We start from the raw sequence: 18614 nt of genomic DNA, 5'->3' as shown, positions 1-18614 counted from the left end.
ACTGGTTGACAAGGAGGGAGACGAGAAAGGGGAAGGCAGAGAGAATGCAATGATGCAAGGAAGTGGAGCAAAGCAGCCATGGGTTGCCAGCGGTCACCCGCCGCGAGCCTCTCTCCGTGTCGCGTCATGCAGCAGCTCCACATCCACGCTGCCTGGTGGCAGCTGAACATACCGCACCACACTGCCGCGCACAAAGCAGGCCCGCACCGACAGCATGTGCGGGTACTTCTGCTCATTCACCACGCGGATGTTGTTGAGCTTGATGTTGAGGTATTGGTCCACCGAGTGCAGCGTGCCGGTGATGGCAAGGTCATTCTTCAGCTCCACCGTTACCTTTATGAGGGTGGGGGTGGGAGGGCATGCGTGGAGAGGAAGCAGAAACACACGTCACAGGCTGCCGGGAAGTACTCGGCTGCTAGCAGCTGATCGGCCATGATCACACGCCAGATGGGCCAAATGCCAGCCACCCCTCGCACCTCCTTGCCCACTAGCGTTTTAAAGTAGGAGTAAAAGAGCATGCCCCCGGGTGCCGGAGGCGGCGGCGGGCAGTGCTGCTCCTGTGCTGCTCAGCGCTTGCGCGGCTCCGCTGGAAGGGTCTGGATGGTTGTCTGGCCCCTTGAACGGCCGTGTCAACCCCAGCAGCTCACGGCAAGAACTTTTCAGTGGTGATGGTGCGACTGATGAAGTGAGCAAGGACACCACACGGCTCGAGAGGGAGGCTGATGTGAGCTGCTTGGTTCCCACGGCCAACATCAGCGGCAGCTGCCAGCGAGGTACACGTACAGCCAGAGTGCCCCAAAAAGGGCAAAGCCAGACCTCCCACCTCTTTAATCTGGAAGCGGTGCAGAGCTGCTGCGCAATCTTGGCTGGGCGGCTGCGGAGAGGCAAGCATCCGTGCGGCTGCTTCCTGGTGGTGGCTGCGGCTTCCCATTCGGCGGCCAGGGGCGGTCAGGCTTGCAAGGGAGGCACGGGCGAGAGGTCCACACCCGGCGCGACCCATCCCCGTTTGCAGCTCCACCACTGCCGCCACGGTGCAGGCACCAGCGTGAGGCGTGGCAGCCATGGCATCTAAAGCTGATATGGACAACCCCCGCGTCTTCTTCGACATCTCTATTGCGGGGGAGGAGGCAGGGCGCATTGTGATGACCCTGTTTGATGATGTGGTGCCGAAGACGGCTGAAAACTTCAGGTGCGGCTGGGCCCGCTGCGGGGTTGCCCCAGTGCCCAGCAGGATTATGCAATGCTACAGGTCACACAACATTTGAGGCACCGTCGCCCACTGCTGTGCAGGCAGCTGTGCACAGGCGAGGCTGGGCAGGGCCGGTGTGGCAAGCCGCTGCACTACAAGGGCTCCCTCTTCCACCGAGTCATCCCCGACTTCATGTAAGTTGAACTGGGGTGCTGCTGTGGGAGCAGGACGCACAGGCAAGGCAGGAATGATGCTGGTGCCCCACCGCCGGCCCATCGTCCTTTCTTGCGCTTTTTCATGCAGGTGCCAGGGTGGCGACTTTGAAAATGCTGACGGAACCGGCGGTGAAAGCATCTACGGCAGCACGTTTGCTGACGAGTCCTTTCAGGTGCATGGCATTTTCGGTTGTGTATGATGTATGGTTTGGGACGAGGACATGCCGCCCAGTTCCAGATGCTGCCTTAGAGGCTCAAATCTCGCTTGACGCAGCAGTAAGCCCCTGTTCCAAGTCGCGACTGGCCCGCCTGCCGCCCTTGCAGCTGAAGCACACGGAGCCAGGCATGCTGAGCATGGCCAATGCTGGGCCCGGCACCAACGGCAGCCAGTTCTTCTTGACCACTGCGCCCTGCCAATGGCTGGGTGAGGGCACTGCTGACTGCCTGCCTGTGCAGTCTTTTTTTGTGGTGCTTGGCGGCAGCACTGCTGGCAGGGAGGTGAGCCAATCGGGCTGCTGCCCCTGCGCATCGCTGCAGATGGCAAGCACGTTGTGTTTGGGCGTGTGACGGAGGGCATGGCGGTGGTGAAGCGCATGGAATCGCTGGGCTCACGCAGCGGCAGAACGTCCCAGAAGATATACATTGCAGACTGTGGCGAGGTGGGTTTGGGCTGATTAATCAGCAGAGCTTGCACATCAGCCTGCCACCCTTCTGCTGCCACTGGCCTATGTTGCCCCACTCACCTCTCCCTTGCCACCTGCATGCTTGGCCCTCCTGCAGCTGCCCAGCAAGCGCCAGATCATGGCTAAGATCCTGAAGGAGCGGGAGGAGGCGGCTGCGTCCAAGCAGGACCCAGTGTTTGTGGACCCTGATGCCGAGGCGCGGGCGCGGCTCAAGGCGCTGCAGGGTGGGGCCAGTGGAGATAGTGTCGGCAAGGCGGCGCTGCCGTTTAAGACGGCGCAGGATGAGCTGCGGGATCTGGAGGAGAAGGAGCAGGCGGAGGAGGAGGCGCGGCAGGCGGCGGCCTCCGCCTCGGCTGCGGCGCAGCAACCGCGGCCACAGGGGGGCGCGGCCCCTGCGGCGGCGGCAGCGGGTGCGGACGGCGGGGCGGCAGCAGAGGGTGGCGAGGATGGGGAGGCGGCAGAGTTTGTGGACCCCACCGCTGGCATGAATCCCCGGCAGAAGAAGCTGTGGGAGCTGCAGCAGCGAATGAAGGCGGCCCGCAAGGCCAATGAGCATGCGGTGGTGGCGGAGAAGCGGAAGCAGGCAGCGGCCAAGTCTGATGCAGCAGCCGGGGACGGCGGCGGTGCTCGCCAGGGCTCCAAGCGCAAGTGGTTTGAGGAAAAGCAGAAGCGCAAGGTGGGTGAAGGGTGGGGGTAGAGGCCTGGGGACTGCTTGGTTGCCTATGAACGGCTGGACGGGATGTGTCCGCTGAAAGGTGGAGGGAGGCATCAGCAAGCCCATGACAGGTGCTTCTTGTTGGCCTCGGCCCTGACACTGGCGCACGGGTGCGTCTGCTTTGTTTTGCAGGAGGAGGAGCTGCAGCGGCTGGGCCTGGACCCCAGCAAGGCGTACCGCCTGGACACCGCCGAGACGGCCGAGGCGCAGTTCAAGAAGAAAGAGAAGAAGCCCGCGCCGCAGGGCTGGTGAGTGTGGGCACCGGCGCGGCCGGCTGTAATATGTGTGCTGCTGGTGCTGGATGGCAAGGTAATGAGCTGTGGCAGGCATGTGCATCGCAGCAGATCGCAGGAGGAGCGGGCTCGGAAGCAATCGCTGAAGTGTGGCTGTGGCTTGGTGCAGGGAGCAGTTCAACCAGGCCACGCTGGCGGCGGCGTACGAGAAGCGCACCGAGAAGATCAAACCAGATCGGTCTGAGTATGAGGAGGCAAAGGTGGGCGGGCGGTCTGAGTCGATCGGCGGTTGGGATGATGTTGCGCAGGGTTGCGCGCACCGCAGACCCTCGCCCTGCTCCACCTTGAGTCACACCTCCGCAGCATGCTGAACAATTGCTCCCTTGCTTCCTCCCCGCCTCCCATGGCTGCAGTCCACCGACCCCGAGTTCTACCGCACCGCCGACAGCCTGCTGTACGGCTCTGCGGGCCGTGTGAGCGAGGCTGGCATCGACCGCATGGTGGCAGAGCTGAACGAGCGGTGGGTTGTGTGGCGGGCGCCTTGGCGGGCGGGGCTGCGCCGCCAGCACCACGCCGGCATGTGCGTTCTTTGCTCACCCGCCTGCATCCAGCACAACCGAGACTGGCGCCAGGGGAAGGGGGGCAGCCCGGCTGTGCCTGTTATCCTGCACCTGCGTGCCTGCCTGGTTGTGCAGGCAGGGCAAGTCGTTCAGCCGGCGGCGTGCGTTCCGCGAGGACAAGGATGTGGACTACATCAACGATCGCAACGCGCACTTCAATAAGAAGATCGAGCGCGCCTTTGGCACGCACACCGCCGAGATCAAGGCAAATCTGGAGCGGGGCACTGCACTGCCAGACCTGCGCTAGCACGGCTGGCCGTGGTGGACTTGGAGCGAACAATGGGTAGGTGGCGAGCCTGGCGTTGAACCGCCTGACTGCCTTCTCTGCTGCCATGCGCTCAGCATCCTTAACTGCAACCCCCTCCCTGCTGCACAGTGCCTTTGCACAGCGCCTGGCATGCATGCATGCATGCATGTTTGCATCACTTGCACCCGCCGGTGGCCGAGTCCTTGCGACGCTAATGTCAGTCGAAGGGTGGTATCACGGAGATAGGTATTCATTTTCCAAACGGCGCAGAGCACACACCCAGGGGCACACATAGCCGGGCGTGCCGCAGCGGTGGCCGCCCCGGAAAGGCTTGCCCTACATGCCACTAGCATACCATGCACCCCCCCCATCCTTTCCATCCATCCAGGCATTTACCTGCCCCTGCACCTTTCTATCCTGCTGCAGCCGTGTTTTGTGCTGCTGCCCCTGCTTGTAGGTTCGATTCAGCTTGGTTGCGACTTCGATTCAGCTTGATGCGTCAATACCGTTACAGGATGCGCTAGACACCCACTTGTTCCTGTTCACTTCACGTTTGCTGGCAATCTCCTATTTCCCCTTTGCTGTTTGTTGTCCTTGCTGCCCATGCTACCACGTTTTGCTTCACACACTTGAAGACAGGCTGTGTTTTTTGGCGGGAATTTGCCTGGCCAACTGTAAGACAACACAAAGGATTCTTGAGATATTGCATGAACAGCGAAATAAGCAGACAGCTCGCCCTACTCATGCTGCTGCGTACCAGTGCTCTCTGGGCTGTTGCTGCTGCTGCAGGGCTGCTTTGTCCGCTGCACACGTGCCAGCAGCTGGTGCCGCTCGCCAGCTAGCGCATTCAACCAAACCTAGCGCCACCGGCGCACCATCAGACGTGGGGCCAGTGCTTGGGGTGCCTGGCTGGCATCCGCTGCTGGTCCTGCTCCACCGAGCTCGCCATCTGGTGGCCTCCATGGCCCACTCCTGCACACACACGGGCTTGCAAAAAGCATGCCACCATGAGATGTGGCAGGGGTTCAAACATAGGCCAAGTTTGCCATTCGAGCTATTGCCACTTGTTCCACCGCCCACGGCTCCTTCCCAAAACAAGGGCTGTGGGGAGAGCGCCGGAGACGAGTGGGTGGGCCAGTGCGACCCTGCGCATTGGGGTAGCCTGCGTCCCTGCCGCCGCAGCAGTGACAGCCCGTAAAGCCTGTTGACAGTGGCAGACACTGCACGTGACAGAGTGCCCACACTGTGCAGCAAGGGACACGACGTCTGCTGGCGAGCAGGCTCTGAATGCAGACCTGCTGCGGCACCGCTCTGCCATGCCTGCTCAAGCACGGTAGCGCTCAACGCTGCCGGCGCAGTGCCAGCTGGCGCCATGTGCTATCTCCGCTCCTCCCTGCTGCAGGTGCAGCGTCCCTGATCCCCGGGAGTCCACCTGTGGAACACAGACGTTGCAGAACACGCAAATGCCTGCTGCCAGCAGTTGAACACGCAGGACAGAGAGGGCACTGCCAGCCAGGTATGTGAATGCCAGGTTGTTCAACCTCCTGAGAAGAAGGAGACGAGGAGTGTCCAGCGCCGCTCATGCAGTACTGCTGAAGTACGAACCGACGCCAGGATAATCTGAAGATTGCAGGCGCAACTCGCAAACCCTCTTCTTCTTCTTCTTCTTCCCTGCCTCACCTTCAGCAGTCCTTCTCAGCCGCTCCCGCCGCGCCTCCAGGCCCTCCCTTGGGACCTGCACACCTGCACATTCCAGGTGCCTGCACCCCAGCAGCAGCCATGATGGCCAGCGCGTCAACCCTTGTGCTTCCCCCGGCCGGCGTCCGCGCGCTGGCACGGCCGGTGACGCGGCGCCCGGCGGTGGCGGTGCGGGCGGCGTCCACCCGCCTGCCCCCGCCCGGGTCCCAGCCCGCGCCCAAGAGCAAGGACATGCCCGGCAGCGTGGGCGACATCATCTCCATTGCCACCACCTTGGGCCTCACCGGCGCCTCCATCGGCACCTACATGGACGGCATCCACAGCCGTGTGCAAGTGCTGGTGTATGACAAGCTGCCGCTGGTGCACGGTGGCCTGCACACGTCGGCCGTGGTGCCGCCGCTGCTGGCAGGCAAGTAGTTGCTGTTTTCTGCCACGCGCAAATCCTGTTCCTTCGTGGCCCGAATACCCGGCATGCCACCCGTCCGGAAACCAGGCCTGCTCCTCACCATCCGCCCGCCAGCGGTACACACCAACCTGGTCCTCCCTCCCGTGCCCCTGCTTGCCTGCAGCCTACTACATGGTGCTGGGCGGCCTGGTCTACAAGGCCGACAGCTGGCTGCTGGAGGCGGGCGACCAGGCCACTGAGGACGCCTACCGGCGGTGCAGCCTGGGCACGATGTGCCTGTCTTTTGGGTGAGGGACGCCGGGCAACCTGGCGTGTGAGCACCCCAGGGAGGAAGCTGCAACACAGATTTAGTTCTCCCTGCAAGTTGCTGATGCCATGCGTGTCGCGTGCTCCCGCCTGTCTGCCTGCAGCTCCGTGGCGGCGGTGCTGGCGCTGTCCAGCGTGCTGTATGACAACAACGTGCCCGCCGACCAAATCTCGTGGGCGCTGGCCGGCTGCGCGGCGGTCAACTACCTCATCTTTGATGGCACCAAGCAGGGGCTGGCGCTGGCGCTGCTGTGCGCGCTGGCCTGCCCCGCGGCTGAGGTGGGCATGCAGCGCTTCATGTTCAAGGCTCTGCCGCTCGAGTGCGGCGCTGCACATGTTGGCAGCGCAGGAGCAAGCCTCCGGTCCCCAAGCCAGCCTCTGGTCCCTGCTGACATGCGCCGCCCGTCCCCCGCGCCCCCGCCCCCTGCAGCTGATGCTGATGCACATCCTGCAGCTGTGGCACTACCCGGGCGCCACGTTGTTCACCGAGATCCCGCACTCCGGCATCCCCAGCTGGGTGCCCTGGTGCTATTTTGTCTACACCTCGGCCGTGGCCCAGCTGACGCGCTACCTGAAGAAGACCGAGTGAGGCGGCCCTGGCCGGCAGCCTCCACAACCGAGCCTCCACCAAGCACCAGGCCTCTACTCGCGCCCTGCGATACTGCGCCGGCCGCCAGTTCCTCCCGCAGCAGTGGTGCTCATGAGCTGCACTGCAAACGCACTGCAAAATCCACACGCTTTCCATCCAAAACTGTTGTACCCTGTGTTTCACTAGACGCTTCTATCATGTCTCCGCATTGCCATAGCTGTTTTTTCAACCTCCCATCGTGCACTTGACCTGCGCCTGCGCATGGCCCTCGATAGCTGCACCCCAGCTGCAACCCCTGTGGTGACCACGCTCCACTTTTTCAACTCAATTTTGTAATTTTGCCCACTAGCGCAGGCAAACATCGTTGAGAAGTGCCTTCAGTCTAACCTAGGGGAAATAATTGTTTGACGAACCCACATGGGCAGAGAGGGGAAATGGCGGAAACGAGAAAATACTGGGGGAACAGGGGAAAACAAGAATTGCAGGAGGAGTGGCGCTAGCGCTTTGCTGGTGAATGTGACCTCCTCACTGCTTGCCGGCCTTTGACCAAGTGGGCTTGAAGCTGCGCTGCGGAGAGGGGGTGGTGGCCTGGGGCCAGGCAGAGGTGGGGCTGGGCTGCGCCGGCATCGCCTCCCAAGGGTTGGCATCCGTGTCGGTGGCCACCCTGCAACGGCAGATGTGAGCGGCAAAGGGCTGCAGACTCCTGAGAATAGAGTTCCAGCGAATGGCATTTCAAAGGGGATTCAGGGCAGGATTCCTGGCAGCCTCCCAACAGCGCCCACCCACCTGGATCCAATCATCTTGCCAGCCTCCAGGTCGGCGTCAAGTTTGACATCCTCACCATCTTGGCTGCGCTGGAACAGGCTGCTGCGCATGGCGCGCTGCTGCTGTTGCGCCGCTGCCTGGCGCTCAGCCGCCGTGCCCGACACCGCGTGAATGTTGATAACCTGGCGTTTGGCCGCCGCCGCGCCTGCCTCGCCCGGCACCTGCCCCTCTGCCAGCCCCAGCTTCACGCGCAGCTGCGCCAGCTGGTCTGTGGCCGCATCCTGTCGCGCCTCATACTCTGCCTGCTCCTCCTCCTGGAACTCCACGTAGGAGCGGTGCCGAGTGCAGCAGCGCAGGCAGGAGGCCAGGCCGATGGCCAGCACCTGGGCGCCCAGCAGGCCCAGCAGCACCCAGCGGCCGATGATGATGATCTCGTGCAGGTTGTCCCTGCGGCAGGGTGGCGGCCCGGAGGATCAGGAGGTGGTGGTGTGCATTACATCAGCGCAACCAGACCAAGGTGGCCGTGGTGGGCTTGGCCAGCAGGCCAGCCCGGCCACAAGCATGCGGCCACGCCCTGGCACCCCGCCTAGCTGCACCGGAGCACTCACTTGATCTGGCCATCCTTGGTGCGCTGGTAATTGGACAGCTGCTCCTCAGCCTGATCGGGTGCAATGAACAGGTAGAGCACAAAGCCGAGCTGGCCAGCCAATGCCAGCACCGCCAGCACAACGTACACGCCCAGGCACCAGCGGACACGGCAGCCGCCAATGCAGCCGCAGATCGCAGTAAGGATGGCCAGGCAGCCAATGGCCCACAAACCCCTACGCCACGAGAATGGGAAGGGTTGTGGGGCAATGAAAAGGCAGGGAGAGCGGGCGCGGAGCGGCAGCTGGGCGACGGCAGCGCCGCCTGTCGGTGGCCAAGGAACCTCCTGCCAACGCCGCGCCACTCACAGCGTCAGCGGGTCGCCAGGCGGGAACTGTAGCATGACGGCCACGCCGATGTAGCCTCCTCCGGCCAGGAGCTGGAGCACGGACATTATGCGCAGCTGTAGGGCCAGAAACCTGCTGCCTCGCTGCACCAGGCTGCTGCTGCCCCTCTTCTTTCCGGGCGGGGCATCGGAACTCATGATGCGCGTGGGAGCAGAAGGGACGCTGCAGGAACGGGCGAGCGCAAAGCAACTGCCGCCTGCAGGAGCAGCGAGAAACACTGCGCAACTGCGGGACTAAGCCGGGTAGGCTGCAAGACCGTGCGACGGCCCCTCACACGCTCTGCTAACCTCGAGTCTCCAGCTGTCTCCCGTCGCCAGGTAAGCAGCCCCGACAGCTGCCGGCTTTGAAACATTCGATCGCGTATTTAGGGTGTAACACACTGAATGGATGTGCGGGGGGTATATGTATGTACATACGACCCAAATGTACCACCGGCGCCACGCTGCATGTTCAACCTCTGAAGTTGAGATGGCCTCACTGCTGCTAATAAGAGGAATGATCCTGTTCGTGCTCGGCTGTTCCACAAGGGGAACTCAGCAAGCGCAATGTGCTGGTCGCCTGACTTGGCCTCAGGAGGGGAGGGAGACGTTGCCAAACGTGCCGCTCAGGGCAACCAGAGGTGTCGCAAGCACAAGCTACATTTCCCACTCCAAGTTGATCGAAATAGAGCCGATTTACGAACCCAAGACAATGCAGCGCTCTTCGCCGCCTGGCGCTCAATTGCTGGGCCCCTCCCCGTCAAAGCGCGAGTAGCGGGCAACGGATGGCAAGCGCGCACGCTGGGTGGCTGGGTGGCCCCTGCTGTTCTCATCCTGGCCCACCAGCCAGCGGCTGGACAGGAAGCCGCTGCCGCCACCGTGCTGGGAGGCGACACTGCCGTTTGGACTCGTGCCGCCCTCCTGCAACACGGCATCGGTAGTAAGATCCGTAGGCACTGGCAGCACTTTCACAGCAGCTTGTCGATAGGCTTGTTCACTTACCAAGAACGCCCTCTCATAACCCGTTCCCCAGCCGCCCTGTTTTGGCGGCTCGGCCGCGGCCATTCCCGCTGCCACGTTTTGCCGTGCCACCAGCCGAAGCGACTGCAGAGGCATGGGCTGGCCCTGGCTGCTGGCCAGCGAGCGCTGCAGCACCACGTCGCCATCAATGTCGGCATTGCGCTGCTGCTGCTGCTGAACCCTGGCCTGACCCGCGTGGCTGCCCCGCCCCTGGGGCTCCACCATGGGGGCGGCGGCAGGGGCAGCGACGGCAGCAGGAGGGGGCGCTGCCTGGCCTGCAGCCGCCGCAGTGTTCAGGTGGCGCAGCTCTATGGCGTACTGCTCCAGCTGCGCCCTCAGCTCGGCTGCCTCGCGCTGCTCGACTTCCACAGCTGTTTTCAGGCGCCGCATTTCCGCACCCCGTTTGGCCTCCACTGTGTTGAAAGCAGCCTGCAGCTCGCTGAGGCTGGACATGATTGCGTCCCGCTCAATTTGCAGCTGCGACTGTGCTGCACGCGCGGCCGCCAGGGCGCGCTCGCCGTTGGCCGCCGCCACCCGCGCCTCCTCCCGCGCAAACGAGTGCTCCGCCACGGCGTTGTCGCGCTCGCGCGTCAGTCTCTGCAGCTGCTGGCGTAGGAGCTGCGCCTCCCTGGACATCAGCTCCTTCATGTCCTGCGCAGGCGGGCAAGTAGGGCAGCGGGCAGGCTGCAGGTCGGCAGGCAACTGCGGGGTCGGTGGGCATGGGGCTGAACCAGCAGTGCCACTCCTTGGCAGAACAATGCTTCATCTCAGCCCCAGGCCACTCACCGCCACAGTGGCCTCATGCTGTGCTTTCAGCGCATCCTTCTGGTCCCGCAGCATCCGGATCACGTCCAGCGAGGGCGGCGCAGGAGACGCAGCGATGGCGACAGCAGGAGTCACGCCGCTGCCGTGGGCCGCGTCCTCGGAAGCTTGCGCCGCCTGCTCCGCCACAGCCTGCATGAGCTGCTGCTGGTCGGCCAGCAGGCCGTCGCGCTCGGCCTGCACGGCCACCAGCTCAGCATCCTTCTGTGCCAGTGCTGAAGCCAGGCGGTCCCGCTCGGCGGTGGCAGTGGCCAGCGCCTGCTCTGCTGCCACCGCCTGGGCCTTGGTATTGGATGCCTGCTTCTGCAGATCTGCAACAGGCAACAGAACAAGGAACGAACAATGTGGGCAGCAGCATGCGCGTGCTTGATTGAATCAGGAGCTTCAGCAGCGATCAAAAGATGCCACCAGCCTGCACACGTTGCCACCCACCTTCCAGCCGGCTGATGGTGCCCTGCAGCTCATGCTGCCTGGAGGCCCCCAGCGCCTGCAGCTGGGCCACCTGCGCCCGCAGAATGCCCACCGCCTCGTCCCGCTCTGCCCGGAACTCCTGGTGCGCCGCCATCTGCTCCACTGCATCTGCGGTGGCCTGGCACAGGCTCTGCAGCCAGCCATGCATGTGAAGCATTCCGTCACCTCGTCAGGTGGGTTGAAGGCAGGAGTTCACATCTTTGATTAGGGTCACATCGTTGAGAGTTGCCCAGATTTTGACCACCCCTCCCAACCAACTCCCTCTCCCAACCAGGCATGCTCACCTCCCGCAGCACTTGCTTCTCCCGCTGCGCCTTGTCAGCCTCCGCCTTCAGCGCTGCCACCTGCTTGAAGCAGAATGGGGAGGCAGGCAATAGAAGGCTGCGATAGGCAGGGGATTTTGATGCTGTGGGTGAGGACGCTCTCTATAACGAAGCCGCAACCCTCACCTCTTCCTGCACCGATCGCAGCGTGGCCAAGTGCTCCTGGATCAGGCCTGCGGTGTCTGCCTGCGACTGCTTCATTGCGCGTTTGGCCGCCACAGCTTGTTCCTCTGCAGCAGTGGCGCCAGCCTGCAGCTTCGCGAGCAACGCCGCTGTGGCAGCAGCTCCCGCCTCTGCTGCTGCAAGCTTAGCCTCTGCTGCCTCCACCTGTTCCTGCTTGCTGGCGGCCTCGGCCTCGGCCGCCTGCAGCTGAGCAGCCAGCTGTCCCTGGCTGGCCTCTTGGGCTGCCTGCAGCTGGGCCTGGGTGTCCAACATTTCAGTCACCTCTTGCCGCGATGCCGCCAGCTGCTGCTGGAGGGAGGCCGCCTCTGCCGCCTTGGCTCCCAGCACATCCCGGCTCGCGGCGGCCTGCTGCTTGACATCTGCTAGCATTGCCTCCAGTTCTGCCTCCCGCTCGTCCAGCTGCTTGGTGAGCATCGCCGTGCGCGCGGTGCTCGCCTCTGCCTCTGCAGCCTTGCCTGCCATCTCCTGCTCCAGGTCTGCCAGTGCCCCCTGCAAGCTCTCGATGCGCCACTCCTGTGCCAGGGGGGACGATGGCATGGCGACAGCAGCAAGGGCTTAGGAACAATGCTGACAAGGCAGGGTGCGATGGATTTTGGCTGGCGTGACCTCAAGCGTGCTGCGTGCCAGCCTCTCAACCGCACCTTTGCCTCCAACTCCGTGCCCTTGTGGGCCAGCTGCTGCCGCAGTACCACAGCTTCTTCCTCCAGCGCCGTGAGTGCCGCCGCTGCTGCCTCCAGCTCCCTGCCCTTACTGGCCAGCGCAGCCTCCGCAGCTGACAGCTGCTTCTCCAAGTCGAGCGCGGCACTGTCATACTGCACGGTCTTTTCCTTTGCCGCCGCAAGCTGTTTGGTAAGCCGCGCCACCTGTGCCTCCAGCCCATCTGCTCGCACAGCGCCAGCCTTGGCTGCTGCGCTGCACTCATCTGCCCGCTTCTTGGATGCTGCCAGCTCAGCCTGCACCTGAGCCATCCGCTCTGCATGCTGCGCCGCCTGCGCCCCAGATGCCCGCTGCGCGTTCGACACCTGCTCCGCCTGCGCTGCCACCGCCGCCTCGTGTGCCTGCAGCTGCTGCGTGCGCACTGCCAGGCCCTGCTGCGCATCGGCCAGCTGCTGCTGCGCCCGCTCCAGCTGCTGCTCTATGCTGCGTAGCTCAGCGGCCGCTTCTGCACCCTCCTCCTGTGCCTGCTCGGTGTGATGCTGTAGCTGGGTCTGAAGTTCAGCCAAGGCAGCCTCCAAGCCTACAGCAAGGGGGAGGCAATTGAACATACTTCAGTTGTTGCCATGGAACCCTGCATCACCAGCTCATCAACCAAGCAGACAGCTCATCAACCAAGCAGACAGCTCGCAGATCCAACAGCCACCATCAGGGCGCATGCTGCATGGATCAGCTGGTAGGCATGGCGCAACCTGCAATGGTGCCATCCTTGGCATATAGCTCCGACTGTGCCTGGCTCAGTTCTGCTTCAAGCGTCACCACCTGCTCCCGCAGGGTGATAACGACCGCCTGGCCCCCCTCTGACGCCGCCCTACTGGCCTCCTGCACCCGCTCCAGTTCCACCAGCCGCTCCTGCCCGACCGCCACCTCTGCCTCCAGGGCCTCGAGACGGTCAGACTTGACATGCAGGATTTCCTGCAGCTGCGCCGCTTCTGCCGAAGAGCCCTGCGCACTGCTCTGCACCTCCTGCAGGCGGCGGGACAGCTCCTCTGCCTGCAGCAGTAGAACAGGCAGTTCTGCGATGGTCCCTGGTGGCAAGGGTGCTGCACAGGCAGCGATCCCCTGGGACATTTCCAATCCGGTGCCAGGAAGCAACCAGCTTCGGCATGCCTGGGAGGTGAGCTGGTCGAGCAGAGCATCCTTGTGTGTTATAGAATTGAGGGCGGCCTCCAGCTCCTCCCCCTGCCTAGCCTGCTGTTCGTGGTCTGCCTGCAGGCGTGCCTGGCTTTCACCAATCCGGTCCTGCACCAACAGCAGCCACGTTAATACTGTTGCCCGTCAAGACGAGCAGCACCACGGTCCCATTCCTGTCCACCACTCACCCGCAGTTGCTCCATCTCGGCCGCCGCCTCCTTGACCTGGTCCCTCAGCTCCCGCACGAGCGCCTGCTGCCCGGACAGAGCCGCCTCATCGGCAGCGCCGCGGCTGTGCAGCGCCTCCACCTGCTTTTCCAGTGCATCACGCTCGCTCTTTGCCAGTGCCAGGCGTTCCACCGCGTCGCTGTGCTGCTGCCGCGCCTGGTCCAGCTCCTGGCGCAGGCCGACATCCTCAGCCTGCTCTGCCGTCTGCTGCACTTTGGCACGCCGCAGCTCTCCCACCGTGTTCTCCAGCACATCCAGTTGAGACCATGCCTCGTCCAGCTCCGCCAACTGCGACTCCCGGGCGGAGGACTTGTCTGCAGGACAGCCAGGCATGCTGTCAAAGAATGGAAACGCACGCAGTAGTTGCATATGACATGTTTCAATCAAGTCCGCTGCGACCACTCAGGCCCAAACCCCACCAAATTGCCTGGCTGTGCACATCCGGACTGTGCTCACCCTCTCGGTTGCGCCTCAGGTTGTCCACCAGCTCCTTGTGCCGCTGCTCCAGCTGCTGCTTCTCGCGCATCAGCCGAGTGTGCTCCTTCTCCAGCTGCTCGCGGTGCCCGCGCTGGTAGGCTGCCGATGCCTCATGTGCCAGGCTGGCCTGCACAAAAGATGTGTTGTGCACAAAAGATGTGCTGCGGGTGAGGTGGAGCGTGGAGCAGAGGGACAGAGAGCGGAAACAGAATGACAGATATGATTAGCTTGCATGCCACGTCGCCACTGCCATGGGTTCTGGATACACAGCGCAGCACCAACCAGAAGCGAAGGGCCCAGATGCGCACCTCCTTGGCATCCCTCAGTAGCACTGAGAGCTTGTCGATCTGCACAGCTGCAGCAGCGGCCGTCTGCTTCCCCTCCACAGACTGCTCCTGAAGCTGCATCTCCAGCAGCACCACCCGCTCTGCCACAGCCGCCTTGCTGCACTGCAGGGCATCTGCATCCTGCTTCGCCTCCGCCAGCTCTTGACGCAGGTGCTGGATCCCGTTGTCGAAGCTGCGGCGGTTGTCAATCTCCAAGCTGCAATAGCAGCAGAGAAGCGCCCTCTCGAATCAGGGGTCAAAGGTAAGCGAGACAGCAAGCATGAGCTTGCTTTTGTGACAGGGCTGAGCCACACCACCACCCACTCGCCCTCCCACCTGAGCTCGCCGTTACGCTTGGCCAGGGCCTGCAGCTGCGCCTTGCCCTCCGCCAGGGCACCCGTCAGGCGCGCTGCCTCGTCCTGGAGGGCGGCCCTCTCGCCGCGCAGGGCCTCTACCTGTGCCTGGCTCGACGCAATAACGGTGGCGGCGTTGGCTGCCCGCACCTCGTAATCTTGCACCTGCATCCACACACAGGAGCGAAAACTAGGCGGCACAGGCAGGGAGGAAGCCTGGCAACAATCACCTGGGTGGCAAGGGAGAAGCTCGGTTCATGCATACAGGGCATCCCACCAGATCTGATTGCGGCAGCACTCGCCTTGGCCTTCAGCCCATCCCGCTCCGCCACCAGCGCGTCATTGCGGTCCATAAGCCTTTTCATCTGCATCTGGACCGTGCAGTAGGTGGCTTCCAGGGATGCCACAGTGGCGGCCATCTCCCGGGAGCTGCAGGGGAGGCAGGTGGCATGCCGGGGATCAAACATGACCATCTATTCAAACTTAAAGATCCATGCTCCCACCTCTAGGCCGACACATGCACCTGCGCAGCTTGTTCTCTTTGGCACCCTCGCAGGCTTGGAGCGCTGCCAGCTGTGCTCGCGCCACCTCCAGCTCCTGCTCTGCCTTGGACAGTGCCGCTGACTGCTGAGAGAGTGCCGCAGCGGCAAGCCGCTGGTCCAGGGCGCGCTGCCGCGTCTCAGCCGCCATGCCACCCAGCTGGCCACGCTGCTGCTCCAGCTTTGTCTGGCAATCGGTGTAGGCCTGCTGCAGGCGCTCCACCTCGGCAACCAGGTCCTGCATCCTTTCAGTTGCTCCGCTCTCCGCTTGCTCCAGAATCTGCAGCTGTGCGTGAGCAGCCTTGGAGGCAGCCTCATAAGAATCACGCTCCCTGCTCGAACAGAGGGTGAGCAACAGCGGCCCAGTGAGTCTACGTGTCCAGAAGAAAGTGCATGACATGGCGCTGACTGACACGTGTTTTGTGCACTCACTGCCTCAGGCGCCCCAGCTGTTGCTGTAGATGCTTGTTGCTGTCTTCTAGCTGCTCATTGACAACCAGAGCCTGCCTCAGTTCTGTGGAGCCGTCGCTGCCGCCGCTGCTGCTGTTGGCCAGCCCTCTGAGCATGGCGACCTCGCGCCGCAGGCGTTGCAGTTCTGCCGCCATTTCCACAGCGCTCTGCGAAACGTCCTCATTCACCACCGCGCGATTCTGGATCTGAGGGGAAGGAAAAAACAAAACAATAAAGAAGGGACAGTTGTAGGCAGCGCTGAGACCGAGCAGCTTTTTGCGGTAGCCAGTCTGACCTGCTTTGCGCGGCAAGCAAACTTCAGTGTGCTTTGCGTCTCAAAGAAGCAAGAGGCACAGGGCGCCACGGTGGGAATAATGACTGCATGCCAGGGGCAGGGCATGCATGAACGGGCCGGCGACTGCAGCTGTAGAATGCAGATGCACTGCGGGGACAATGTGCACGCATTCTTCATTCCTTGGCACCTCCCATTCTTCAGCACACATACCTGTGCGGCTGTTGCCCCCCAGCGACTCGCGCAGCAGCTGCGTGAGCTTACTCTCACGGTACGGCACATGGGCGGAGCCCTCGGTCAGCTTGTTGATGACCTGAGCCAACGGCATGGGGCACGTTTGATGCTCACCGGCTGCCAAAATGTGTGTGTGTGAAGCGAGTGTTGGATAGCTGGCACCTACCCACCTGCCCCAGCGTGAACAGGCTCTTGTTGATGGCCTGTGCTTCCTTAAGCCGGTCCCCCTGCGTGTCGGCCGCCTTCTGCCGCTCGCTGCCCGCCAGGTCCACCAGGCTGAGCCGGCTGCGTCGCCGCACCACGCCTGCCCCCTCCTCCACAATGCGCATCTCCAGAGAGCACGTCATGACCTGCGAAAAGAGGAGCCAGGCTCGAGGCTTCAGATGTGAAAGCCCACCGGGCAGCCAAGGCAGACACTGACAGCTAGCCTTCCATCATCCGCTTCTCTCCTTGTCTGCTTCTCACCATGTGGCTGCGGCTTGATGTGTCGTTCATTTTGGTGGTAGCAGTATGGCGGTAGGCGGCGCCCTTGGTCAGCAGGCGCAACACGTCGCCAGCTGCGCACGGGGGTTGGAACCGGAGGCTGCATTCAAGGCTGCGACAGCTGCTGCCAACGATCCCACTGATCTGTGACAGCCGCCACCAATGCGCCTCACCGCAGGCCACGGGATGCCAGCTGAGTCCCTCAATGAAGACTCCCTCCGATTTGTCCTCCCGCAGTGTCACCCGTGCCGATGTGGCCATCAAGTCAGTGACCTGTACGGTGTGGCAGGCAGAGATAGGCACCAGGTGGTGCACAGCAATGCCATCCTCCAAGTTCCTAGAATGCTTGCGCGCGACACCCTGTGAAAAAGCCCAGCCACCCATCATCACCCCCTCACCTGCTCCTGGTACACCTCGAGCAGGCTGCATGACACGGTGAACGCAGCCTCCCGCCCCGCTCGGCATGCCCGGTCTATCTCGCTGATGCGCTCAAAAAGGTGGGCAAAAATGCGAGGCATGAGGCCCGCACCCCCCGGCAGCTCCTCCACTCCCTCCTCCGGCAGTTCCCCCAGCATGGTGTAGGTCTGCGGGGGCCAGGGCAGCCCAGCCAGGGGCAGCTAGTGACGCGGTGAAGCAGGATACAGGAAGGGCAGCAGGCACACCAGGGTGCCCATCCAAGCAGATCGCGGCCACTTTATGCAAGTGGTGGTCCCAGGGCAGCTTCCAGTGGGTTGCCCACCTTGCCACTCCCCGTCTGTCCATACGCGATAATCGTGGAGTTGAAGCCCGCCAAAACGTTGTCCACGATGGGCCGGCCCACCACCTTGTGCATATGAGCCTGGGCCTGGGACCCGCCCGCCACATGATCAAGCGTGTAGAATGTAGGCTCTGGGTTGGTCAGCAGCGTGAGCGTGTCCACACCAGTGTGTTGCAGGCATGCCGCCTCGGCCGTCTCCTTGCCAGTGGGGGGCCGAATCCTCAAAACAACCTTGATGCTGTCGTCGGTGGCGCTGGGCGGTGCACCGCCTGCAGGGCTGCCGCTCGCGCTGCCGCCATGCACGGGCGCCTCGCTCGCAAACAGGCTCTTGCGCTGCGTGAACAGCTGGGGCGTCAAGGCAGAGCCGGGGCTCCACAGCGGCTGCACCAACCCAGTCTGCGCAAGCAGCGGTGGCCGGGTGTGCGGGCGGGTGGTGGCGGGGGTCTGCTGCGGCTGGAGAGGATGCAAGCCGAAGCTAACTACCTTCCCCACCTCCCTGCCTTTCCCGCCCGTCCGCATGCTTCGGGCGGGGCGCTCCCGACCCGCTTCTGTCGAGGTCTGTCCTCCGCGTCACAGTTATTTCATGCCTCCAAAGCGAAGTGACGTACAAGCTGGACGCGATAGTGGGTTTGAAACGGAAATCAAGGACGCAGAGGGGAAAGCTGCAGCACCTGGTGTGATTGTACCAGAGAGGCAGTACACAAGACTGTGCTCTCACCGGCAACCATTCGCCAGACTACAAAACTCACGACAGCGACTTACCTTCTGACTGTGCTCATACAGGCAGCGCCCACCGCTCTCCTTGTGGTTGCTCTGCATGCGCCTTGTTCTGTTTCCCACCATAGAAAACCGGCCAGCCATCACGAATGCTTGCGGCGCGGCCGCATGTGCCCTGCGCTGTGGCGCTGCGGCAGAATGGGCAGTGGCGGCTGAGCGCCCCTGCCGCCAGGCAACCTCCCACGCCGCAGCGGCACCTGCTAGCGCTTGCTTCGCAGCCCAGCCACAGCCATGCCGCCATCACCACCCAGCAGCAGCCAGTGCGGCCCTTGCCAGCGAGTCCTCTGAGGCGCAGCCACGGCACCGTTCAAACTGAGCAGCAGCGGCAGCAGCGGCAGCAAAGGCGGCAGCAGCGCTGCCAGCCCAAAGCATCAGCAGCAGACACGGCAGCACCTG

General features: G+C 63.2%; 5 protein-coding genes across 5 annotated transcripts; 3 read left to right on the top strand and 2 right to left on the bottom strand.

Annotated features, from left to right (window-relative positions):
• Window positions 1–93: 93 nt before the first annotated feature.
• CHLNCDRAFT_24936 (hypothetical protein) lies at window positions 94–518 on the bottom strand (the record flags this gene model as incomplete). The annotated part of the gene is made up of 2 exons (XM_005846255.1): window positions 94–333; window positions 477–518. 2 exons carry the CDS (start codon window positions 516–518, stop codon window positions 94–96), a joined length of 282 nt encoding a protein of 93 aa, XP_005846317.1.
• Window positions 519–1079: 561 nt separating this feature from the next.
• CHLNCDRAFT_24996 (hypothetical protein) lies at window positions 1080–2078 on the top strand (the record flags this gene model as incomplete). Its single annotated transcript, XM_005846430.1, has 5 exons — window positions 1080–1189; window positions 1291–1383; window positions 1493–1577; window positions 1729–1828; window positions 1942–2078. 5 exons carry the CDS (start codon window positions 1080–1082, stop codon window positions 2076–2078), a joined length of 525 nt encoding a protein of 174 aa, XP_005846492.1.
• Window positions 2079–2580: 502 nt separating this feature from the next.
• CHLNCDRAFT_31767 (hypothetical protein) lies at window positions 2581–4593 on the top strand. The gene is made up of 6 exons (XM_005846429.1): window positions 2581–2763; window positions 2935–3050; window positions 3205–3295; window positions 3449–3555; window positions 3731–3938; window positions 4329–4593. Exons 1-5 carry the CDS (start codon window positions 2614–2616, stop codon window positions 3900–3902), a joined length of 636 nt encoding a protein of 211 aa, XP_005846491.1. The 5' UTR covers window positions 2581–2613; the 3' UTR covers window positions 3903–3938; window positions 4329–4593.
• Window positions 4594–5581: 988 nt separating this feature from the next.
• On the top strand, window positions 5582–7299 carry CHLNCDRAFT_59707 (hypothetical protein). The gene is made up of 4 exons (XM_005846428.1): window positions 5582–6009; window positions 6170–6293; window positions 6417–6591; window positions 6743–7299. Exons 1-4 carry the CDS (start codon window positions 5682–5684, stop codon window positions 6899–6901), a joined length of 786 nt encoding a protein of 261 aa, XP_005846490.1. The 5' UTR covers window positions 5582–5681; the 3' UTR covers window positions 6902–7299.
• An 8665-nt stretch (window positions 7300–15964) lies between these two features.
• CHLNCDRAFT_10962 (hypothetical protein) lies at window positions 15965–17687 on the bottom strand (the record flags this gene model as incomplete). Its single annotated transcript, XM_005846254.1, has 6 exons — window positions 15965–16053; window positions 16181–16280; window positions 16372–16551; window positions 16667–16852; window positions 17233–17268; window positions 17424–17687. Coding segments are annotated over 6 exons (855 nt in total), but the record flags the coding sequence as incomplete, so codon positions are not given.
• Window positions 17688–18614: the final 927 nt, after the last annotated feature.

Source organism: Chlorella variabilis, assembly GCF_000147415.1.
Source record: "Chlorella variabilis unplaced genomic scaffold CHLNCscaffold_14, whole genome shotgun sequence".
Classification (NCBI taxonomy): Eukaryota; Viridiplantae; Chlorophyta; class Trebouxiophyceae; order Chlorellales; family Chlorellaceae; genus Chlorella; species Chlorella variabilis.
The sequence above is the reverse complement of the archived record's forward strand: the minus strand, read 5'-3'. Positions and strand labels throughout refer to the sequence as shown.

Bases quoted from the DNA above. Each gene is read 5' to 3' on its own strand.
- CHLNCDRAFT_31767 (XM_005846429.1), top strand. From the start codon at position 2,614: ATGAAGGCGGCCCGCAAGGCCAATGAGCATGCGGTGGTGGCGGAGAAG. The intron at 2,764-2,934 runs GTGGGTGAAGGG...TTTGTTTTGCAG, and splicing joins AGGAAAAGCAGAAGCGCAAG to GAGGAGGAGCTGCAGCGGCT. The intron at 3,556-3,730 runs GTGGGTTGTGTG...CTGGTTGTGCAG, and splicing joins GTGGCAGAGCTGAACGAGCG to GCAGGGCAAGTCGTTCAGCC.
- CHLNCDRAFT_59707 (XM_005846428.1), top strand. From the start codon at position 5,682: ATGATGGCCAGCGCGTCAACCCTTGTGCTTCCCCCGGCCGGCGTCCGC. The intron at 6,010-6,169 runs GCAAGTAGTTGC...GCTTGCCTGCAG, and splicing joins GGTGCCGCCGCTGCTGGCAG to CCTACTACATGGTGCTGGGC. The intron at 6,592-6,742 runs GTGGGCATGCAG...CGCCCCCTGCAG, and splicing joins TGGCCTGCCCCGCGGCTGAG to CTGATGCTGATGCACATCCT.